Here is a 22,645-nt window from a genome sequence, read left to right as displayed (position 1 = left end):
AACAGTACACTTTAACTTGACATTAGGTTTATGCAGTTTTACTACGCGATACATTAATACTCTATACATACAAATCAGCGTCTGACACGATTACCTAGACATACTGACCAGCTCCAATAGACAGACGCGTGCTATATGGCAGACCAATCCAAACACATCTCTCGGCATGTCCAGCCCACTCATTATCTCAGCCAATCATGGCTAGCAGGAATGTTGCTCGCTTTTTCTGTGGCTAAACCAACTAGGCTCGTAGTTTTAACAATTTTATTTGTATTTACAGATGGTATACAAGTTTGATATTAAGGCACATGAAAGTAAACATGTTCGAGAAGGCATTTATGCCAATATTTTTTTTTAATTACGTTCACACAGCCCTCCTGTGAAGTCGTGACTTGCGATATACGCCTACTTTCCTGAATCGGGTCACAAATACTCTCAATTTGCAGATGACACCGCTGTTGTGGGTTTTCTCTACCCAGACCCAAGCCTCTCTTCAAGGTTTTGACAGAGAAATGGCAGTTCGTCCAGTGGTGCGCTTTCTTGAAATAAATGTTTAAAAAAACTCAATTGGAAGGAAAAACTCCACTACCCCCTACGAAGATCAATGGGGAATCAGTCGATAGAGTGACCACAATGACCGTGCCTTTGCAAAGATGAAGAAATTGCAACAGAGAATGTTTTTTTTTTACGCAAACTTAACCATTTTAATGTAGACAGCCATATCTTACATGTTCTAGAAATCTGTTATGCGGAGTGTACTGTCCTTTGATTCTGATATGCGTGATTGGAAACATGCGAGTGCAAGACCAAATCAAGCTTCAGCGTTTGATCAAGACGGCGGGGAGGATAATTGGACAGTACTCATCCCTTTCACTCAAAACTCATTCACAGCAGCAGCCGGACAAGGGGAAAGAGACTTTTTCAAAAGAAAATCAAAACAGAGATATATGTGTAATGCATCATCTGTTGGTCCCTCAAGTATACAGCAAATTACACGTTCAATTTGAATGTGTAGCTCTAGCACTTTCATTGAATTACTTTGTGTAGATTCTGTGTTTCCATGTTTTATGTACCGTCTTTTTAAGCACATGACCAAATTAATTTCCCCCTGGTGGAATAATAAAGTTAATCTGAATCTGGTCTTCTCTATCGTCCTCTGCAGGCGGAGCTGACCTTCAGTGCCGGGGACGTCATTTATGTGTTTGGTGACATGGACGATGATGGCTTCTTCTATGTGAGTGTACAAGCATACACCTTTTCCAAAGAGAACAATGCAGCTATCTCTCATGTAAACAAAAACACTGAGAAGGTTGTAAGCACTCTCTTTTTGATACCGTTTCAACACTTTAAAGGCATGACCATTTGAATGACAAGGGAAGCTGTTGGATTAGATAGTAGTAACATTAGTTGTTCTTGTAGTAGTAATACTGTTGTAGTTGATGAACAGACAGGCTAGCAGACCGTCTTTTTTGATTGACTACAGTAAAGGTTATATGTGATGTCGGTGTCTAATGTGTATGCGGGTGTTTCCAGGGCGACCTGAACGGACACAAAGGCCTGGTCCCGTCTAACTTCCTGCAGGCTATGCCAGAGGCTCCTCGGAAAGCCCCACCACCTGACCCTCAGCCTCCGCCTCTAGCAGAGCCCAGGAAAGAATTACAGGTGCGTCTGTGTACGGGTTACGCCTATGACACTGTGGATACATGTGTACAGTACATCACCAACTGCTTTGCGGCCAAACACTGATGATGGCCTAATTGCCAAAAACGTTTCTAGCCCGTTGCCTCTCAGAGCACAAATAGAGGCATGAAAATGTTTAAGTGTTTTTGTGAAGGTGGATCCCCCACACAGCATTTGATGTTGCAGAAGACTGCCCATCTTTCTATGCACTTATTATCGACCATTTTCCAAAATATTCCCTTTTCATTTTGTTTTCATATCTATGCTTTTTTAGTCGTTGTATGCATTTGTCTTTTTTTGGTTGTATCTATAATTTCCGTTCTGTTTTTACATTTCTTTTCTCCTTCTGTTTCCTGCATGGCCTTTTGCAGAAGCAAAAACGAACTGTGCACTTTAAGACTTGAGCGTAAGTGTCTCTGGGGCGGAAACACCCTCCCAGCAGAGTGCTAGCAACTAGTGCACCCTACTCCCTCCGCCTTGTGCTACTCTTTATCATTATCCTTCCTACCGTACCAGTACTAGTATGTGTAGTGTCCTGTCTTTTGGGTCCCCATGTTCATGAGGTCAGGCCCAAGGTGGTGTGTTGATGGGTTGAGATTTCTGAACATCTGGGTATTCTCCACTTATCCATTCCCTACCCAACCGTTCTCCTGTATCCCTTGGCCTCCATTATTATTTTTAGACTCCCTGATCTTTAACACGTTTAGCTTTTAGAGAGTCAAATGTTCTCTCTGTTGCGTGTTGATGTTAGTTGGATCAGTTCATGTACAATGTACGTTACTGACTCTTAGTAGGATTGTTGTTGATAGTTTGTTACTTAACAGTTTTATTTGGATAGACAGATTCAGTAGAATCCTGATAACAATAAGGAAACAAATGATCAGAAAGTTTTATTTTCTTATACTCTGTTTGCATGGTTTCCCTCCCCAAGGTGAGCCCGAGCACCTCCATGGAGCAGACAACACCAGAGGAGGTTCCACATTCACCCCTACAGACAGGGCTGACTGGCCCAGTCCACAAACACATCCACCACCTAGACCTGAATCCATCCACAGCAGCAGCCATGATAGACCCCTCCATGGACCCTGGCCCAGGCGCATACTATCCCAACCCAGCCCCAAGACAAGCCGCCCCCAGAATCAGCACCTCTCCACCCCACGTTCCACCAGAAAGCCCCTCAAAAACAGACCAGACAGATGCCTCCCCACCAGGCAAGAAAAAGAAAGGCTTCTTCTCCAAAGGGAAGAAGCTTTTCAAAAAGCTTGGATCCAGCAAGAAGGATTGAAACTTGGGACATTTACCCCCCTTATTGAAAGCACTTTTACATGTTTGTTATCAGTCTTCGTTGTCTTAGTCTATGTTCATTTAGTTGGAGTGTTCTGTCATTACAGATACACTAACTTGTCCTTGGCCGATATTATCCAGCTAAATATACCGCTTCAATGGGCTTTCTTGATAATACCAGCTGTCAATAGAGATCAATAGTAATGGATTTTTTTTAAGGCACTAACTCCACTATGTGTAGGACAAAGTCTATGAGGAGATTAATGTTTTTAAATAAGTTTTTGTAGGGTTTTAGGATAAATGTTGGAAATAGGATCTGTGGTAAACACAGGCTTAGGAGATCTTATACGTTTTCTTTTTATGAGATCATCTTCATCAGCTAATGTCACTTTTTGTGAACTTTCAAGCATTTATGTTAGGATAAAAAGCACATAAAGGCTTCATAATTCATAAAGGTTATGTTAACTGACTGATATTATTTCATAGAACAGAAAGTATAAGATCTCCTAAGCTTGTGTTAACCTCAGACCTTCTACATTTATTTATCCCAAAACCCTGTTCTTTCCCCATTCATTTTCCCCATAGGAATGGTTGAACAAACCAAAGGTAACTCATTTCTGTTTTTTTACGACTACAAGCTGGCGAGCTCTATATGTGGAGCATATTTTGTCTGTATCCGAAATGGCACCCTATTCCCTTTATTGTGCACTACTTTGGGAATAGGGTGCCATTTCAAACGCAGAGATTGTCATATATAAACCGTGGCAGCATCACTGACAGCATGCTAATGAGCATGTTGAAGTATTTAAACTCCTAACCTGTGCTGTGCTTACAGGCTGCCTCTAAATACCCACCAATTACCTAATACGTGTTAACCATTAGTAGTCCACACCACTCTGTGAGGGTTTGTACTTGACGTTCATCTGGAAGTAATCTCTGGAAGGATTGGATTTGCTTTGAGTTGATCAGATGCAGAGGTGATGTTCAAATGTTGCTCTAGACTCCCCATCGTTAGCTTTTCTACGGTCCAACTCTATCCGTGGTCCAACTCTATCCGTGGTCCAACTCTATCCGTGGTCCAACTCTATCCGTGGTCCAACTCTATCCGTGGTCCAACTCTATCCGTGGTCCAACTCTATTCGTGGTCCAACTCTATCCGTGGTCCAACTCTATCCGTGGTCCAACTCTATCCGTGGTCCAACTCTATCCGTGGTCCAACTCTATCCGTGGTCCAACTCTATCCGTGGTTCAACTCTATCCGTGGTCCAACTCTATCCGTGGTCCAACTCTATCCGTGGTCCAACTCTGTCCGTGGTCCAACTCTGTCCGTGGTCCAACTCTATCCGTGGTCCAACTCTATCCGTGGTCCAACTCTATCCGTGGTCCAACTCTATCCGTGGTCCAACTCTATCCGTGGTCCAACTCTATCCGTGGTCCAACTCTATCCGTGGTCCAACTCTATTCGTGGTTCAACTCCGTCCGTGGTTCAACTCTGTCTGTTGTGGTTCAACTCTGTCTGTTGTGGTCCAACTCTGTCTGTTGTGGTCCAACTCTGTCTGTGGTCCAACTCTGTCAGTTACACTGAGGATGGAAGAAAGCATCTCTTTATCTGTTGCCTGCTGTTTCTCATCCCTGTAAGTTTTCAGATCGATCTGGAATCTATTCTACATAGATGTATTTTAAACACCAGTTTGGTCAGTGAGTCGCTCTCTGTCTCATATCAAAAGTATTGTTTTTAACGCTAATTGTACACTTTCACTCATTACGAGCTCACTATAGTATAGCTGAATGGAAGTTTAACTCCGTCCATTATGATTGACAACCATAAAGTAATTTATTTTAGATCGTTGAAGTTGAGTATGTTTGGTAAATTGTGTTTTTGGTGTGAGGAAGGATGGATCTTATGGCCTCCTGAAGTGTGTAGACAAAGCGAGACTGACGGTGGCGAGACTTGAAACCTATCTATGCTTTTCTGTCTAACGTTGGCGCACAGAACTCATACTCGTGTGTGTGCGTGCGTGCGTGTCTGGGCGTGTATGGGGTAATTTCCTGTCACTGTCATAGCATAGTCCAGGGTCTGTCTTCAGTCTGTCCTTATTCTTTCGGTGTAGATGTTTATTTTGTAAGGACAATGAACACTAAAACGTTTGGAAGTGTTCATTTTATTCTACCATGGTTAACAACTCAACTCATGCACTGTAGCTGCATTGTTTGATCCAGCTGCTCCATCCAGTATAATATGCAGTAATAGTTTTCTGAAGGTGTCCAAATGACAGGCGAAGTTAGTAAATGTAATAAGTTGGTTTTATTTGTGTGTTGTGTTGAATACAGGGCTGGTGTTAAATGTTAATCATTTCTCAGGTTCAACTAGTTTTAGTCACTCAGCTCTGCTCAGTTGAGCCACCTCGTTTCACTAAAATGTGTCTGTTGAACCGCAGAGGGAGATTCTTGCCAAAACATTAGGTGCTTTATCCGTTACTATAACGAGGAGATACCAAGCATGAAACACCAGGGGTGTGTTCATTGGGGTGAAATAGCTCGAAATATACAGCATAGTATGTTCTACCTAATAACAGCCTATGTGAGACATGTCTGTTCTATAGGCCACAGTTTTATCTGCAACTTTCTGAACATTGCTTGCGACCCATTGGATTAGCCCCAGCAGAGGGCGGAGTCTAAGCACACCTGACTCCAGACGTTGGAGGAGGCAAATCGGGTTTCTTTGATGCTATGAATGTTTTGAGTTTTATTTATGTATTATTTTAATTGTATAGTTCTATCAGTGTTACAAATTAAAAGGGACCATAACGAATAGCAGAAAACGAGGAAACATCGGTTGCGCCACTTTTGAGCTGGCCTTGAATAATCCTGGTAAGAAAGCAGAGATGATATATCAGTGCTGTACTGTACGAGTCGGGTTGTACTTTAAAGTGGCTGAACATTTACAGTGGATATTTGTATTCCTTCACAGCCTTTAATGGACAAATGTTCCCCTACCTACCTGCTCTAATCTGTAGTCAGAAAGCTAGTAGCATTCATTGTTGTTGCAAGCTTTAGGAGCGTACTACTACTGCCCATGTCTGTCACCACGCAGGCTACATCTACCCTGCTCCTGCTCTGCTATCTAAATAGGACCTTAACCCTTAGCAAGCATTTTGATATAGTTGACATAATATTTAGCCTTACGAGACCTGTTTAGTCTTAATATGTTGTTTACACTACTTTATTGATTGCATGCATAATAATGTTGTTATACCCATATTTGGCCTTATTTATTATCGTCATATTTATGTATAGGTCTAACGTTACTTGGCATTATGTTTGCAATATTTTAGTCATCTGATTTGATTATTGATGCAGTGGAAGCCAAGTGTGGAGTATTATGGAGTTTCAGGAGTCTGTGTGTGTATTATAATTTACAGCGAGCTGTAAGTGCGGCACTATGGGGCTTTGGACTATAAGGTATGATCATATTTTCATACAGAGAATGGAACTTTTTGTTGTCTTTCCTGACCTGTATATATGCTTTCTTTTGAAAACAAGGGGAAGATTTACCTTTTGTATCTTAAGGTTTGTATTAACCATTTTTGGAAAAGCTCACCTGTAAATATGTTTTTGTTTTGATTTTGTTAATATGGTTTTTCAGATGTCTTTTTTGCATGTGGAGGCAGTGTTGTTTGAGGAGCAATAACTCAGAAGTAGTGCACAGAGGACTTGTTGACTTGAAATGGTGGCGATTTCTTTCAATATGGATCTTTTTACAGGAATAAAGTCTATTTTCACATAAAAAGCACTTGTGCTGTGGATTATTATGTGAATTTTGATTTTGACTTGGTGTTAAAAATGCAAAATGCAAATGAAAGTATAGTTATAGAAAATACCAAAAAATGCACATTTTATTTCATTCTTTATTGAGCACAAATGTTGCAATACCCTTACCAATACAGACTTAATATGCATCATACAGTTCTAAATCAAAAGCATAGAATGATACAACATAGAATGATAAGACCTCTTTAAAGTGCCAGACCATTTACAGTTCAACAGAAATTAGTATATCTATACAGTTTGAGACATTTAAAACATTTATTCAGAATTGTAATACGAAAACGCATTCAGTGCCTCACATTTTTTTAAGGAGACGCATGAGGTATTTCCAGCTTTGTTCAGTGTTGGGTGGGTGCACAGCCCATGTGAACTGTAGGGGGTGACACTCTGAGTTGCGCACACCACCACTATGTGAAAAAAGCGGGTTCCTCTTTTTCTCATTTCCTGTATGTGAACAGTCTCTCTCTTCAGGCGCCATTTTGGTTGCTATGTCTTTGTCACCGTAGCCAACAGTACACTCATCCATAAAGTAGGAAACACTACACTGTGGTGAGGAGTTTAGTAGTGCTTTCTACTTTATGGATGACTGCACTGTACTTCCTCCAATGTCTTCCTTTCCCCCTTCTTTCGCTTCTTCTCCTGCACCTGCCTCAACACTGGTGCCCATTTCTTTATCCAGGTTACTCTCATTGAGATAAACTACATTTTTCAAGAGAGACCTGGTCCAACCAAGACAGCAGCAGGGGGGAACAATGTTTGAAACATATATCAGACATACTGTAACAACTTACAGCCATAGACACGTCATAAAATAAAATATTTAGATTTCAATTACAGAAACATACAAGCGTCATAGATTTGTTTTAAATATTGCTATAGAGCTTCCTATAGAGTAATGGTCATGTACAATTGTATAGTTATGAGGAATGATGCAGTTAGTTTCACATATTTGAGAGAGAATAAAATGCACAGGTTCTTAATGCCGAAGAGTTTTAGCGTTGATCAAAGGCAGTAGAAATGAAGGGGAAAAGACAACACCTCCCCTTCCCTCAGACGGTGCCCAGAGTCAGTTTCTCTAACTTAGATCAGTACAATGGCATTGTTCTGTTCAGACAACATACCAACGCCATTGTACTCAGCTAAGATCAGTCTATTGAGACATTATCTGGTGGAAGCCATTTTGTCTTACATGAGTGAGATTTTCCCCCTCTGAAGACAGGTGAAGTAAAAACGATTCTCCTAACAATGTTACAGCAAATATGATTGTTGGTTATAGTAAACTACTTCTTATTCACTTGAAATCTAAAGACAATGCAATACTCCAAAATGTCCCGAATTTATCCCCATTTCTGTTTTACAGTGAACATTTGGTATGGTTTCTTCTTTTTAAATTAATGAATGAGGATTTCACACTATTACTATATACATTTTCCCCCACACATTGATCAACTGTACACATTGACATTTTAGCGTTGTAGAGAGTGAATGGACTAGTAACAATGGCCCCCATTAGAATGATCTCTCCTTACCTAAATTTGACGATTTCTATTCCATCTCATAACGAAATAACATAATCTTTTCATACTGTACCTGAGTGAAGACTCCTTTGTCTCTACAAAAGGTGAAGAGCTTGTCCAGCGGTCTAGGTGCCCGGTGTCTTCTCCCCTCCCTAGAAGAAGTGGATGAAGAAGAAGAAGTTGTCTCCTTTTTAAACCTCTCCGCCCACGTGGTACAAACCACAGGAAGAGGTCTAACAGTCACAGGCGTTTTCTCCTTCTCCTTCCGTCTCACTTTTTCTCCTTCCGTCTCTCTTTCGCTCTTACAGATGCAGTTTACAATGCCTTTCACGCATACGAAGAAACACACAACAGACACATCATCCTCTAATCTACATGTATTAGTTGATTTTGAAATCAAACCATTTTGAATCCAGAATCCACCCTGGTTATTTAAGACCTATTCTCTCACAGCCCCATATCCAACTTTATCCTCAGAACTTTCTTCGATCATCTTTCTTGGTAGGAAATTAGGCCAAAGGAGGGAAGTCAATGAGCCAATACATGTCAATAGACAGTTTTAGTGCATAAACACGATAATTTATGAAGTAAACGTACGGCAGGGTAGCTTAGTGGTTAGAGCGTTGGACTAGTAACCGAAAGGTTGCAAGTTCCTATCCCTGAGCTGACAAGGTACAAATCTGTCGTTCTGCCCCTGAACAGGCAGTTAACCCACTGTTCCTAGGCCGACATTGAGAATAAGAATTTGTTCTTAACTGACTTGCCTAGTTAAATAAAGATAAAATATACCAACTAGGAAACTGAGGGCCCTCTCAGGACTTTAGCCCCCTAATCACATCTACTATCACCCCAATAATTTTACAACCTCGTGTTCCTTTTCGTGTAAAAACCACGGTAATCCCCTCTTATCTCCTTCTTTCTCTCTTCCATTGGCTTTTGAAACCATGCTCTCATCTGTAATCTAGACTGCTTTATATTGTCAATAACACAGTTGCATAATGAAAAGAGAAACTGAAAACTTTCAATGATGAGAATCAATTGGAAGAGAGAGATAAACTACGATAGTGTTCATGATGAGCGTGTGCGTATGTCTCTTCACAAATATCACATCTAGTTCATTTTCTATAACTTAGTTATAGTTACAAGAATATCAGATGAGATCAGTCAGGTGAAAGAAATCTATTGGTTTTACCAGAAGGATAAGTCGTGCCAAAGGGTTAGTTGAGCCACCCCTTGTTTCTAGAATATTCTACACAGAATTAATCACGTGACCAAATATTTAGGAAGAGGTCATAATTTAATGGAGTCTGTGAAGGAAAAATGCATTTATTGTGTTAAAGTTTTCTTGATGCTTGTATCTAAACCAAAGTAGATCATTTAAAGACTGTTTTATGCATCAGTTAGGTTCTCTATAAGTTACAATATGACATCCTAAACCTTGCATGAAAGTGCATCTTCGTAGCTGTGTGGGCTAATACAGTAAAAAATGGTTGCTCTGGGGGAAATTTGGCCATGGGCAAGTTGGGCAAATGGCTCACTATACCCCATACAAATAATGATTACATTGTCAATTTTATGCATAAAATGTATCGTTTTTTTGCAATTTGTCATGCAGATGAACTCAAGATAGTGCATTTTTATTGTTACAGAGCAGACACAATCATGCCCTGTGTATACAAATGTCAAACTAGCAGGGGTCTTGCCCACTTTGAGGTTCTTGAAAGAGCAGCCAAGGAAGTGAGAGGAGGGAAGAAGTCCATTCAAGCAGCAGCAAGGAATGAAAACATTGATCGAATGACACTGAAGAGGTACAATGACAAAAAATAAACCAAACATGCACCTGTTTGACAAAGAGGCTAGATAGAGGCACACACGCTCTTGTCTGATGACATGGAGTCTGAGCTTGCTAAATATATCAATAATCTCACAGGACAGTTTCATGGAATTAGTAGCCTTAAATCCAGAAAGGCGAGCCGCCTATGCTCTATTTACCCCAAAAGTTGTGCCAAGAGACCACTTTTATTGGACAACCTATGCTTTCAAAATGGTTAAGTTTACATTAATTCAGATGATTTCAAGGGATACACAACATCCTGAAATATATGTAGATATACAGTATTTGTTAGAAAGAATACTATATTTCCCCTGATGTAGTGATGCTAAATGTAAAGAATAACCCAACATACCACAGCACACTACATGGCATCATTTATTTTAATTCATTGCTCAGTGTCTTTACCTGCATTGGTATTGTGCAACTGTCTGATAATACTATTTCAGGAAGTACCTGTTGAAAAAAAAACACATGTTATTTCCTGTGCGAGGCCTACACCTGCACTGTAGTCTTCACACATACTGTATGTCACTCTCAGTAGCTTTCTTTTTCCTTTTCTTGAAAACAGGAAATACTGTATTTTCAGTATATACATATGTTTATACTGTATATAGGCATTCTCATAGGTAAGATTAAACTATATGGATTGGATTATGCTATAAAGTAGCATAACATAGCTCCTCCCCTTTGCCCTGATGACCTTTGGAGAAAGGCTCACTATGGTATATCTAAAATGACTTGTTACCCACATTGTTCTTGCTGGCTTCATAGCGAGATATTTTCATGCCTAAGCAACCCACAGCTCAGCTCAGAGAGAGATGGAGGAAGTGGGGGAGGGCTGCCTGCACCACAGCAAAGCACCAGAAATGTGCACATTAGAAAATACACTTGACTTCTTCTAAATGCTTGCAGAAAATACGTTCATTCATTTTCATTTAAGTTAGCAGTTTTGAAAGGCCTTGACATTAAACTTTGTATAGAAGGCATAGGGAGCAAATCAGCTTGTGAATCAGTTTTGTGCCAATGCAATCAGACTTGATCACTACTATTTTATCATGTATGTTTTGATTTGGGCGTACACATTTCCAAACCAATGAATGCATGCCAGTAAAATTCGGATCAAGTTCGGCCTTTGTACTTTATCAGGTGGAGCTGAGCTCTACACAGTCCTCTCTCTACCTAGGTCTTTGTTTATAAGAGATGGGTCCTTAGGGGTCTGGTGGTGGCAGAGTTAAGTTTTATTTTCCACTCTACAGTTTGAGGGACTTCACCACCGTTGCTGTTCACAGCTGAAAGGCCAGAGAGGTTTCAATTCCCTCTTCTACCCTACGATGTAAGAACACTCTCACCAGTACAGCCGTGGGGAGTGGTTTGTAACTATGACAACCTAGGAGATGGAATGGCAATGGGTGGGAGAAGGGGAGTCTATGGGGTTGGAAGAGATGAATGAATATGACAGTGGCTGTTGAAATGTTAGGTTACTTGCGTAACCCAGGTTCTCTGATATTGTGAGTGAAATATCTCACATATGGGATTCACCAGAATCTCAGAAGCTCGAAGAACCTATTACACATCTGTTGGTCAGATAGGTTGAGTGGAAAGGAACTGAGCCGCTTCCCCCATTATAATGAGCCACTCGCCCGCCCTCTGGTCATTCTTGAGCATACCGCCTTCCTCACACTCTTGCGAGTAAGGGAATGCAGTGAGATGTCTCACTCACGATATCAGACAACCTGGGTTACGCAAGTAACCTTGAGTTCTCTTTCAATGATTTGTTTTGATATCTCACATGTGGCATATGCGCAACTCCTGTATCGCAAACATGCGCTCCGATGCCAGGTAGTCTCAACGTTTCAACCCTCAGAGGTCCCGACACTGAGGACAGTATGCGCCAACGAAGGTGCAGTGACGTCTTGCCAGTAGAACCTCATAACAGTATGAGAGGATGCCCTTAAACAGTTCTACAGCTGCAGCATTGAGAGCATGGCTGCATCACTGGCTGCATCACTGGCTGCATCACCATTTGATACGGCAACTGCAAGGCACCCGACCACAAGGCGCTACAGAGGATAGTGAGTTCGGCCCAGTACATCACTAGAGCCGAGCTCCCTGCCATTCAGGACCTCTATACCAGGTGGTGTCAGAGGACGGCCCTAATAATTGTCAAAGACTCCAGCCAAGTCATAGACTGTTCTCTTTGCTACCGTACAGCAAGCATGACCAGTGCACCAAGTCTAGAACCAACTGGACCCTGAACAGCTTCTACCCCCAAGCTGTAAGACTGCTGAACAAGCACTAACTCTTGTGTTGTGCACTGACTCTATGCACACACATTGAACTCTACCCAAACACACACACATAATCACACTGACACCCCAACACACACACACTACTTACGCTCACACACACATACCACACACACATGCATTCTGACGTCACACACACACAGACACACACATTCATTCACTATTTCTATTTTATTAAAAAATGTATCTTAATCTTTAACTCTGCATTGTTGGAAAAGGACCTGTAAGTAAGAATTTCACTGTTAGTCTACACCTGTTGTTTACAAAGCATGTGACAAATTACATATGATTTGAAAACCCACTACTGGTGTGCATGGCCAAAAAACATATGGAAGGGTCTGTGTCACGCCCTGACCTTGGAGATCCTTTTTATGTCTCTATTTTGGTTTGGTCAGGGTGTGAGCATTTCTATGTTTTATGTTTCTATGATTGTCTATCTCTATGTTTTGGCCAGGTATGGTTCTCAATCAGGGACAGCTGTCTATCGTTGTCTCTGATTGGGAACCATACTTAGGTACCCTTTTTCCCACCTGTGTTTGTGGGAAGTTGACTTTCTTTATGGCACGTAGCCTTAAGCGTCACAGTTTTGTTTTGTAGTGTGTATTGTTTTGTTCTGTGTTTTTTCTTAATTAAAGAACATGTACGCTCACCACGCTGCACCTTGGTCCACTCCTTTCATCAGCCGTGACAGTCTGCTCTACCTGAAATTACAACCAAGTAATTGCAGCATTGCCGCAAAAATGGAAGAGGAAAATGGAAAGGGGAAAAGGTAAGGAACTGGTTGTCGGCCCTGCATTAAAGACCACAATTGGTTAAAGAAAATTGTGACAAATACAAATGTATACCGGTTTCATTTGAGGACCAAAAAATTGACAGCCGTGTTATATAGATTGCAAAATCGTTGGGAGATATTTTTGACGTATCGATTCCATGCCACATGGTATATGAACCGATACGCAAAATGGCGACGGATTCAAGACTTTGAATTTCTCAATTAAAATTATTCTTGCAACCAATATAATTGTATTTATATGGGGGATACACCCTTCCCAGCTCTGCAGATTTTGCTGTGAAGAGGCAGAATCCTTAGATCATTTGTTTTGGTACTGCCCATACAGTATGTAGCTTGTTTTTGGTCACAGGTCCAGGAATGTCTGAATAATTGCAATATTTACCTGGAGCTAACCTTGCAGATAGCACTACTGAGTGATCTGAAAAGTCAGTCAATTGATCAATAATATAATAATAATTTTAGCAAAGCATTTTCAATTTACAATCTGTAGAAACAATGAGAATAGGAAGGTTCAGAGCTTTTGGGAAACATCACGGCACAGTTGAAAAATATATGGCAAATAGAAATCCAATATGGATTGTGTTAAGAGATGGAGGAGAGGGGTTGAATGGAGCTGAAGGTTTGGACTAATAACAACTAGAAACAACAAGATACTGTGCCCGTAAAACGTATCTAGGTAAATAACTTTTTTTGAAAGAGCACAGTTTGAAAGATTTGGCAAATAGAAGTCAAACTGGATGGACATCAGAAATAGGTTGAGGAAGGCAAGGACTAAAACAAACAAAATAGAACTATTGTAAAATAGACTGTGTCCATAAAATGTATATAGTATGTTTAAGCTGGAAATACAGGCCTAAACGTTGTTGTTCACTAGTTTGCTCCAATTGGGGGAGGGGTGGAAGAGTTGGAGGGTAATAAAGGATTAATTTATTTTTTAATATATATATATAAATAAACATATATGCAGAAAATACCTCATCCCCACTGTAAAATATTGTGGTGGATCTTTGATGTTATGGGGCTATTTTCCTTCCACATGTCCTGGGGTCCATGTTAAGTTAAGGTCAATGACATCAGGAACTTTACCAGGACATTTTAGCCAAAAGGCTGGGTTCCTTTGCCAGGAGGCTGCAAGTGAATCTTACAACAAGGCAATAGCCCCAAGCAGACATCAATATCCACAAAAAAAATGCTTAATTGACAACAAAATCATCATTCTCCGGAATGGAACCCTACTGAAAACCTATGATTTTAATTGAAGAGGGAAGTCCAAAAGCACAGGCGAAGGATATCAAAGATCTGGAAAGATTGTGTAAGGAGGAATGGCCTAAGAATTTTTGTTTATTGGCAAGATACAGTTGAAGTCGGAAGTTTACATACACTTAGGTTGGAGTCATTAAAACTTGTTTTTCAACCACTCCACAAATTTATTTTTAACAAACTATAGTTTTGGCAAGTTGGTTAGGACATCTACTTTGTGCATGACACAAGTCATTTTTCCAACAATTGTTTACAGACAGATTATTTAACTTATAATTCACTGTATCACAATTCCAGTGGGTCTGAAGTTTACATACACTAAGTTGACTGTGCCTTTAAACAGCTTGGAAAGTTCCTGAAATGATGTCATGGCTTTAGAAGATTCTGATAGGCTAATTGACATCATTTGAGTCAATTGGAGGTATCCCTGTGGATGTATTTCAAAGCCTACCTTCAAACTCAGTGCCTCTTTGCTTGACATCATGGGAAAATCTAAAGAAATCAGCCAAGACCTCAGAAAAAAAAATTGTAGACCTCCACAAGTCTGGTTCAACATTGGGAGCTATTTGAAAACACCTGAAGGTTCCACGTTCATCTGTACAAACAATAGTACGCAAGTATAAACACCATGAGACCATGCAGCCGTCATACCGCTCAGGAAGGAGATGCGTTCTGTCTCCTAGAGATGAACGTACCTTACTGTGAAAAGTGCAAATCAATCCCAGAACAACAGCAAAGGACCTTGTGAAAATGCTGGAGGAAGCAGGTACAAAAGTATCTATATCCACAGTAAAACGAGTCCTATATCGACATAACGTGAAAGGCCGCTCAGCAAGGAAGAAGCCACTGCTCCAAAACCGCCATAGAAAAGCCAGACTACGGTTTGCAACTGCACATAGGGACAAAGATCGTACTATTTGGAGAAATGTCCTCTGGTCTGATGAAACAAAAATAGAACTGTTTGGCCATAATGACCATTGTTATGTTTGGAGGAAAAGGGGGGAAGCTTGCAAGCCGAAGACCACCATCCCAACCGTGAAGCACGGGGGTGGCAGCATCATGTTGTGGGGGGTTTTGCTGCAGGAGGAACTGTTGCACTTCACAAAAAAGATGGCATCATGAGGAAAAGAAGTATGTGGATATATTGAAGCAACATCTCAAGACATCAGTCAGGAGGTTAAAGCTTGGTCGCAAATGGGTCTTCCAAATGGACATTCACCCCAAGCATACTTCCACAGTTGTGGCAAAATGGCTTAAGGACAAAGTCAAGGTATTGGAGTAGCCATCACAAATCCCTGACCTCAATCCCATAGAACATTTGTGTGCACAACTGAAAAGTGTGTGCGAGCAAGAAGGCCTACAAACCTGACTCAGTTACACCAGCTCTGTCAGGAGGAATGGGCCAAAATTCACCCCACTTATTGTGGGAAGCTTGTGGAAGGCTGTTCCTTCTGTAGCTCAGTTGGTAGAGCATGGCGCTTGTAACGCCAGGGTAGTGGGTTCGATCCCCGGGACCACCCATACGTAGAATGTATGCACACATGACTGTAAGTCGCTTTGGATAAAAGCGTCTGCTAAATGGCATATATTATTATATTTACCCAAAACGTTTGACCCAAGATAAACAATTACTAATTGAGTGTATGTAAACTTCTGACCCACTGGGAATGTGATGAAAGAAATAAAAGCTGAAATAAATCATTCTCTCTACGATTATTCTGACATTTCACATTCTTAAAATAAAGTGGTGATCCTAACTGACCTAAGACAGGGAATTTTTACTAGGATTAAATGTCGGAAATTGTGAAAAACTGAGTTGAAATGTGTTTGACTAAGGTGTATGTAAACTTCCGACTTCAACTGTAAGCAAACTTGGGAATGACAAGCCAGCAACGAAAGTTGACACTACACATCCAAGTATACCGGACCAAATTATGAAAGACAAGAATTTTACTTTTGAATTCCGTAAAGTTAGTGTGGAAGAGATTTTAAAAAACAACCCCACCAGAGTTTGATAATCTGGATGGAAAATTACTGAGTATAATAGCAGACAATATTGCTACTCCTATTTGCCACATCTTCAATTTAAGCCTCCTAGAGAGCGTGTTGCCGTCAGGCCTGGAGGGAAGCTAAAGTCATTCTGCTACCCAAGAATAGTAAAGCCCCCTTTACTGGCTCAAATAGCAGACCAATCAGCCTGTTACCAACCCTTAGTAAACTTCTGGAAAACATTGTTTTGAACAGACACAATGCTATTTCACAGTAAACAAATGTACAACCTAATTTCAGCATGCTTAGAGGGAAGGACACTCAACAAGCACGGCACTTACACAAATGACTGATGATTGGCTGAGAGAAATTGATGATATAATGATTGTGGGGGCTGTCTTTTTAGACTTCAATGCAGCTTTTGACATAATCGATCATAGTCTGCTGCTGGAAAAACACATGTGTCATGGCTTTACACCACCTGCTATAATGTGGATAAAGAGTCAGACTTGTCTTACAGAACACAAAGGGTGTTCTTTAATGAAATCCTCTCAATTATAATCCAGTTTGAATCAGGAATTCCCCAGGGTAGCTGTTTTTTACAAAGACATGCCACTGACTTTGAGTAAAGCCAGAGTGTCTATGTATGCGGATGACTCAACACTATACATGTCAGCTACTACAGCGACTGAAATGACTGCAACACTCAACAAAGAGCTGCTGCAGTTAGTTTCAAAGTGGGTGGCAAGGATTAAGTTAGACCTAAATATTTCTAAAACTTAAAGCATTGTATTTGGAACAAAACACTCACTAAACCCTAAACCTCAACTAAACCTCAACTTTAAGGAGTTAAGATGCAATGTGAACATGATGAAACACAAGTTAACCCTTAGTTTCCAAGACAAATGGTCAACTGATAAATGGCTAAAACAGAAACTCAGAATTTAACCAGATCAAAAACACCTATGATCCAGAACCATGTGGAAATTGAGCAAGTTGAGATGACTAAACTGCTTGGAATAACCCTAGATTGTAAACTGTCAAGGTCAAAACATATCGATGCAGTAGTAACTGCCGTTGGGGAGACGTCTGTCTATAATAAAGCAATGCTCTGCCTTCTTAACAACACTATCAACAAGGCAGGTCCTACAGGCCCTAGTTCCACCTTGACTACTGTTCAGTTGTGTGGTCACGTGCCACAAAAAAAGGACTTAGGAAAATTGCAATTGGCTCAAAACAGGGCAGCATAACTGGCCCTTGGATGTACACAGAGAACTAATATTAATAATATGCATGTCAATCTCCCCTGGCAGGAAGTGGAGGAGAGATTGACTTCATCACTACTTTTATTTATGAAACCTCTTCTGTCTAAATTACTGGCACACAGCTCGGACACCCATGCATACCCCACAAGACATGCCACAAGAGGTTTCTTCACAGTCCCCATGTCCAGAACAGACTATGAGAGGCACACAGTACTACATAGAGCCATGACTACAAGGAACTCTATTCCACATCAAGTAACTGACACAAGCAGTAAAATTAGATTTAAAAACAGATTAAAAAAACACCAAATTTAAATGTCTTTGAATGGCCTAGTGAAAGCCCAGACCTCAATCCAATTAAGAATCTGTGGTATGACTTAAAGATTTCTGTACACCAGTGGAACTCATCCACTTGAAGGAGCTGGAGCAGTTTTGCCTTGAAGAATGGTCAAACATCCCAGTGGCTAGATGTGCCAAGTTTATAAAGACATACCCCAAGAGACTTGCAGCTGTAATTGCTGCAAAAGGTGGCTCTACAAGGTATTGACTTTGTGGGGGTGAATAATTATGCATGTCTTAATTTTTGTTTGTTTCACAAGAAGAAATGTTTTGCATCTTCAAAGTGGTATGCATGTGGGTAAATCAAATGATACAAATCCACAAACAAATCTATTTTAATTCCAAGTTGTAAGGCAACAAAATAGGAAAAATGCCAAGGGGGGTGAATACTTTCGCAAGCCACTTAACACATGGATTTAGTACTGTAGATACAGTGCCTTGCGAAAGTATTCGGCCCCCTTGAACTTTGCGACCTTTTGCCACATTTCAGGCTTCAAACATAAAGATATAAAACTGTATTTTTTTGTGAAGAATCAACAACAAGTAGGACACAATCATGAAGTGGAACGACATTTATTGGATATTTCAAACTTTTTTAACAAATAAAAAACTGAAAAATTGGGCGTGCAAAATTATTCAGCCCCCTTAAGTTAATACTTTGTAGCGCCACCTTTTGCTGCGATTACAGCTGTAAGTCGCTTGGGGTGTCTATCAGTTTTGCACATCGAGAGACTTAATTTTTTTCCCATTCCTCAGTGAGCTCAGTGAGGTTGTATGGAGAGCATTTGTGAACAGCAGTTTTCAGTTCTTTCCACAGATTCTCGATTGGATTCAGGTCTGGACTTTGACTTGGCCATTCTAACACCTGGATATGTTTATTTTTGAACCATTCCATTGTAGATTTTGCGTTATGTTTTGGATCATTGTCTTGGTGGAAGACAAATCTCCGTCCCAGTCTCAGGTCTTTTGCAGACTCCATCAGGTTTTCTTCCAGAATGGTCCTGTATTTGGCTCCATCCATCTTCCCATCAATTTTAACCATCTTCCCTGTCCCTGCTGAAGAAAAGCAGGCCCAAACCATGATGCTGCCACCACCATGTTTGACAGTGGGGATGTTGTGTTCAGGGTGATGGATGTGTTGCTTTTACGCCAAACATAACGTTTTGCATTGTTGCCAAAAAGTTCAATTTTGGTTTCATCTGACCAGAGCACCTTCTTCCACATGTTTGGTGTGTCTCCCAGGTGGCTTGTGGCAAACTTTAAACAACACTTTTTATGGATATCTTTAAGAAATGGCTTTCTTCTTGCCACTCTTCCATAAAGGCCAGATTTGTGCAATATACGAATGATTGTTGTCCTATGGACAGAGTCTCCCACCTCAGCTGTAGATCTCTGCAGTTCATCCAGAGTGATCATGGGCCTCTTGGGTGCATCTCTGATCAGTCTTCTCCTTGTATGAGCTGAAAGTTTAGAGGGACGGCCAGGTCTTGGTAGATTTGCAGTGGTCTGATACTCTTTCCATTTCAATATTATCGCTTGCACAGTGCTCCTTGGGATGTTTAAAGCTTGGGAAATCTTTTTGTATCCAAATCCGGCTTTAAACTTCTTCACAACAGTATCTCGGACCTGCCTGGTGTGTTCCTTGTTCTTCATGATGCTCTCTGTGCTTTTAACGGACCTCTGGGACTATCACAGTGCAGGTGCATTTATACGGAGACTTGATTACACACAGGTGGATTGTATTTATCATCATTAGTCATTTATGTCAACATTGGATCATTCAGAGATCCTCACTGAACTTCTGGAGAGAGTTTGCTGCACTGAAAGTAAAGGGCCTGAATAATTTTGCACGCCGAATTTTTCAGTTTTTGATTTGTTAAAAAAGTTTGAAATATCCAATAAATGTCGTTCCACTTCATGATTGTGTCCCACTTGTTGTTGATTCTTCACAAAAAAATACAGTTTTATATCTTTATGTTTGAAGCCTGAAATGTGGCAAAAGGTCGCAAAGTTCAAGGGGGCCGAATACTTTCGCAAGGCACTGTATGTGGTAGTGGTGGAGAAGGGGCCTGAGGGCACACCGTGTGTTGTGAAATCTGTGAATGTATTGTAATGTTTTTAAATTTGTATAAACTGCCTTCATTTTGTTGAACCCCAGGAAGAGTAGCTGCCGCTTTTTCCATAATAAATACAAATCCCTCCCAATGTGTTCTCCCATCTCATAAAACATTTCAGAAATAGAATCAGTGTCGTTATTTTTACAATAATTTTGACCCCTATCTTAAAAATAAAATAACATTGTTACTTGTTAAACAAAATCTCTTTCTCTGAGCAATTGTATTACTATAAATTAATATCATGTTAAAAAAGTATGAGCATACAATATAGCTTAAAATATTATTTATTTTATAGTCTTTTTTGCTCATCTTTATCAAGGGATCCAATCATTTTGGCCCCCTCTATACATGTAATAGGATAAGAGGATGAAAGAAGTCTGGAAAGTTATCCAAAAAGGTGGCATTGTCATAGTGACACGGAAAATCATAAAGCGGTTGACATGAGCTATGTTCGAATACCCATACTAACATACTGTATGCTACATACTTAATGAGTATATACTACTACTATTAGTTCATTTTAGTATACTGTAAACGGTATCCTTTCAGAACTGTATCCTTTCAGTTGAGCATACCAGCGCTACGTCTGTCTATCAGATGTTGATGCTGTTGCTATGCCACCTCTTGCTAGCTGGTTAGCATAACAAATTACTAGAAAGACATATGACTTCGGGTGTGTTTGTAAATTAAATCTGGAGTGCCAGAGTGCGCTCTGGGAGTTCATAAATTCAGAGTGTTGTCAGAAGTTCATTCTTAAATTCAGAGCGTTTCCCTCTCGGAGTGTTCAGAGAGCACAGTGGACGCTCTGGCCAAGGAGTAGGGTTGAGCCGAGCATTCTGACCATCACAACGGCAGTCAAGCACATAAGCTAACTGGCTAGCAACCTCCAGCCACAAATGAGAGACCACCTCACTCGGATCATTTTACTCGCTCTAGCAGAGCTGGTTAGGCTGTTCTCATGTTATCCAGAGCGTTGGTGACTGTAATTGTGCTGCTGGAAACAATTTAATTACGCTTTTTTGCCAATTCCTGACACCGGACATATTGACCATATTCAACAGGTGTTGAGCATTCATAAACTCATCATTTATTCTGCGCTCTGGCACACTCAGACGAGAGTGCTCTGAAATCAGAGTAGATAGCCAGAGCAAATGTATGTCCATTGAGAACACACAACAACTATACCATTTAGCTAAGAATGACATAAATAATCAAGTCAATAAATGTTGGATAGTTAGTGAGATAGCATATAGTTAATATACTGGCAAGTTCAATGTATTAGTAGCCAACCAACGTGAGGTAGCTAGCTAACATACCGGTACCTACTGCTGTAATGATATACTATGCAGGTCATGAGGATAGCATAGCCAACGAATTTTCAGCCAACATAATCTGTAGCGTAATTTATTTGGAATGTCTACTTTATTACATTGCTTTTCTACTTTATTACATTACATTTTCTTAACATTTGTCATAATTAGATAAAGCAATGAATATGTATCCGCTCTTGTTTGACTTCGACTGCATATTTTCCACCATTTTCTTCAAGTCATAAAACATTGTGATGCCAAGCCCATTTTCTGTAGAATTGCATTATGGGCCCTAAAAGCACAGAACTTGTGTCCACTGCTTGTAAACTTTGGATTTTGGCGAATGTAGTACGTCATCCAGGAACTTTTTACATTCTACCTATATCCATATTATGACCAATAAGCATACTACGTACTCAATTTCTGTCACAAATAGTATGGTTAGTGCGATTAGGATGTGTACTCAAACACAGCTATAGTTCCCTTGTGCTGCTGAATGAAAAAACAACGGCCTTTCTGAAAACGAGTCTCTCTTGTGCTGCTTACATGCCAGACTGGCCTGCCTACAGCATATTGATCGGTTTCAAGAACACTGAGGTTGTGCGATGAGAATATCTGTTTTAATCTTCAGCCACAATCATTTTTTATGTCAAGTGATGTTTTAGAATTAACCAGATGTCCAACGGATTAATAATTCATGGAAGATCAATATCATATAATGACGAACAAATACAGACTGTACATCAGACACGGAATACCTTGAACTTTGTATCAATACGTTTTTATTTGACAATGGCAAATATGTTGTGAAATTGAGGTCATATGTGTGAGTCTGGATATAGGCCATATATGTATGTGTATGGTATGGGTACTATAACAAGGACCCTGGCTTCCAGTTGTTAGGCGTCTGTGTGAGTGCCAGAAGGGAAGTGATCAGTGCCTGTCTGTTTGATGAACACAAGGCGGGGGGCTTTCAAAGACCCACACTTTCCCTAGCGAGATAGACCTTATCTGGGCCGGCAGCCATTTCCCCTCCATGCCCCTGCTCTCCCTGGTCCTCTCACACGATGTGCCTCAATTGACACCCTATTGTCTATGAAGTGCACAACTTTTGACTTAGGCT

The 22,645-nt window shown here is 40.4% G+C and overlaps 1 protein-coding gene and 1 long non-coding RNA gene across 9 annotated transcripts in view; one reads left to right on the top strand and one right to left on the bottom strand.

Moving 5' to 3' along the window:
* Positions 1 to 6,752, top strand: part of LOC118391007 (peripheral-type benzodiazepine receptor-associated protein 1-like) — a 172,902-nt gene extending 166,150 nt beyond the window's left edge. For all 8 annotated transcript variants that reach the window (XM_035781907.2, XM_035781905.2, XM_035781902.2 and 5 more), the window contains 3 exons: positions 1,163 to 1,234; positions 1,534 to 1,662; positions 2,612 to 6,752. In XM_035781907.2, coding sequence (XP_035637800.1) covers positions 1,163 to 1,234; positions 1,534 to 1,662; positions 2,612 to 2,965 — 555 coding nt within the window. In that variant the 3' untranslated portion in view covers positions 2,966 to 6,752. The remainder of the gene's footprint in view (positions 1 to 1,162; positions 1,235 to 1,533; positions 1,663 to 2,611) is intronic.
* A 102-nt stretch (positions 6,753 to 6,854) lies between these two features.
* Positions 6,855 to 8,713, bottom strand: LOC118391006 (uncharacterized). The gene is made up of 2 exons (XR_004827064.2): positions 8,383 to 8,713; positions 6,855 to 7,511 (listed from the first exon to the last, which is right to left on the bottom strand). It is a non-coding gene; the product is annotated as an uncharacterized LOC118391006 (long non-coding RNA).
* Positions 8,714 to 22,645: the final 13,932 nt, after the last annotated feature.

This window comes from Oncorhynchus keta, chromosome 12, assembly GCF_023373465.1.
Source record: "Oncorhynchus keta strain PuntledgeMale-10-30-2019 chromosome 12, Oket_V2, whole genome shotgun sequence".
NCBI lineage: Eukaryota > Metazoa > Chordata > Actinopteri > Salmoniformes > Salmonidae > Oncorhynchus > Oncorhynchus keta.
The sequence above is the reverse complement of the archived record's forward strand: the minus strand, read 5'-3'. Positions and strand labels throughout refer to the sequence as shown.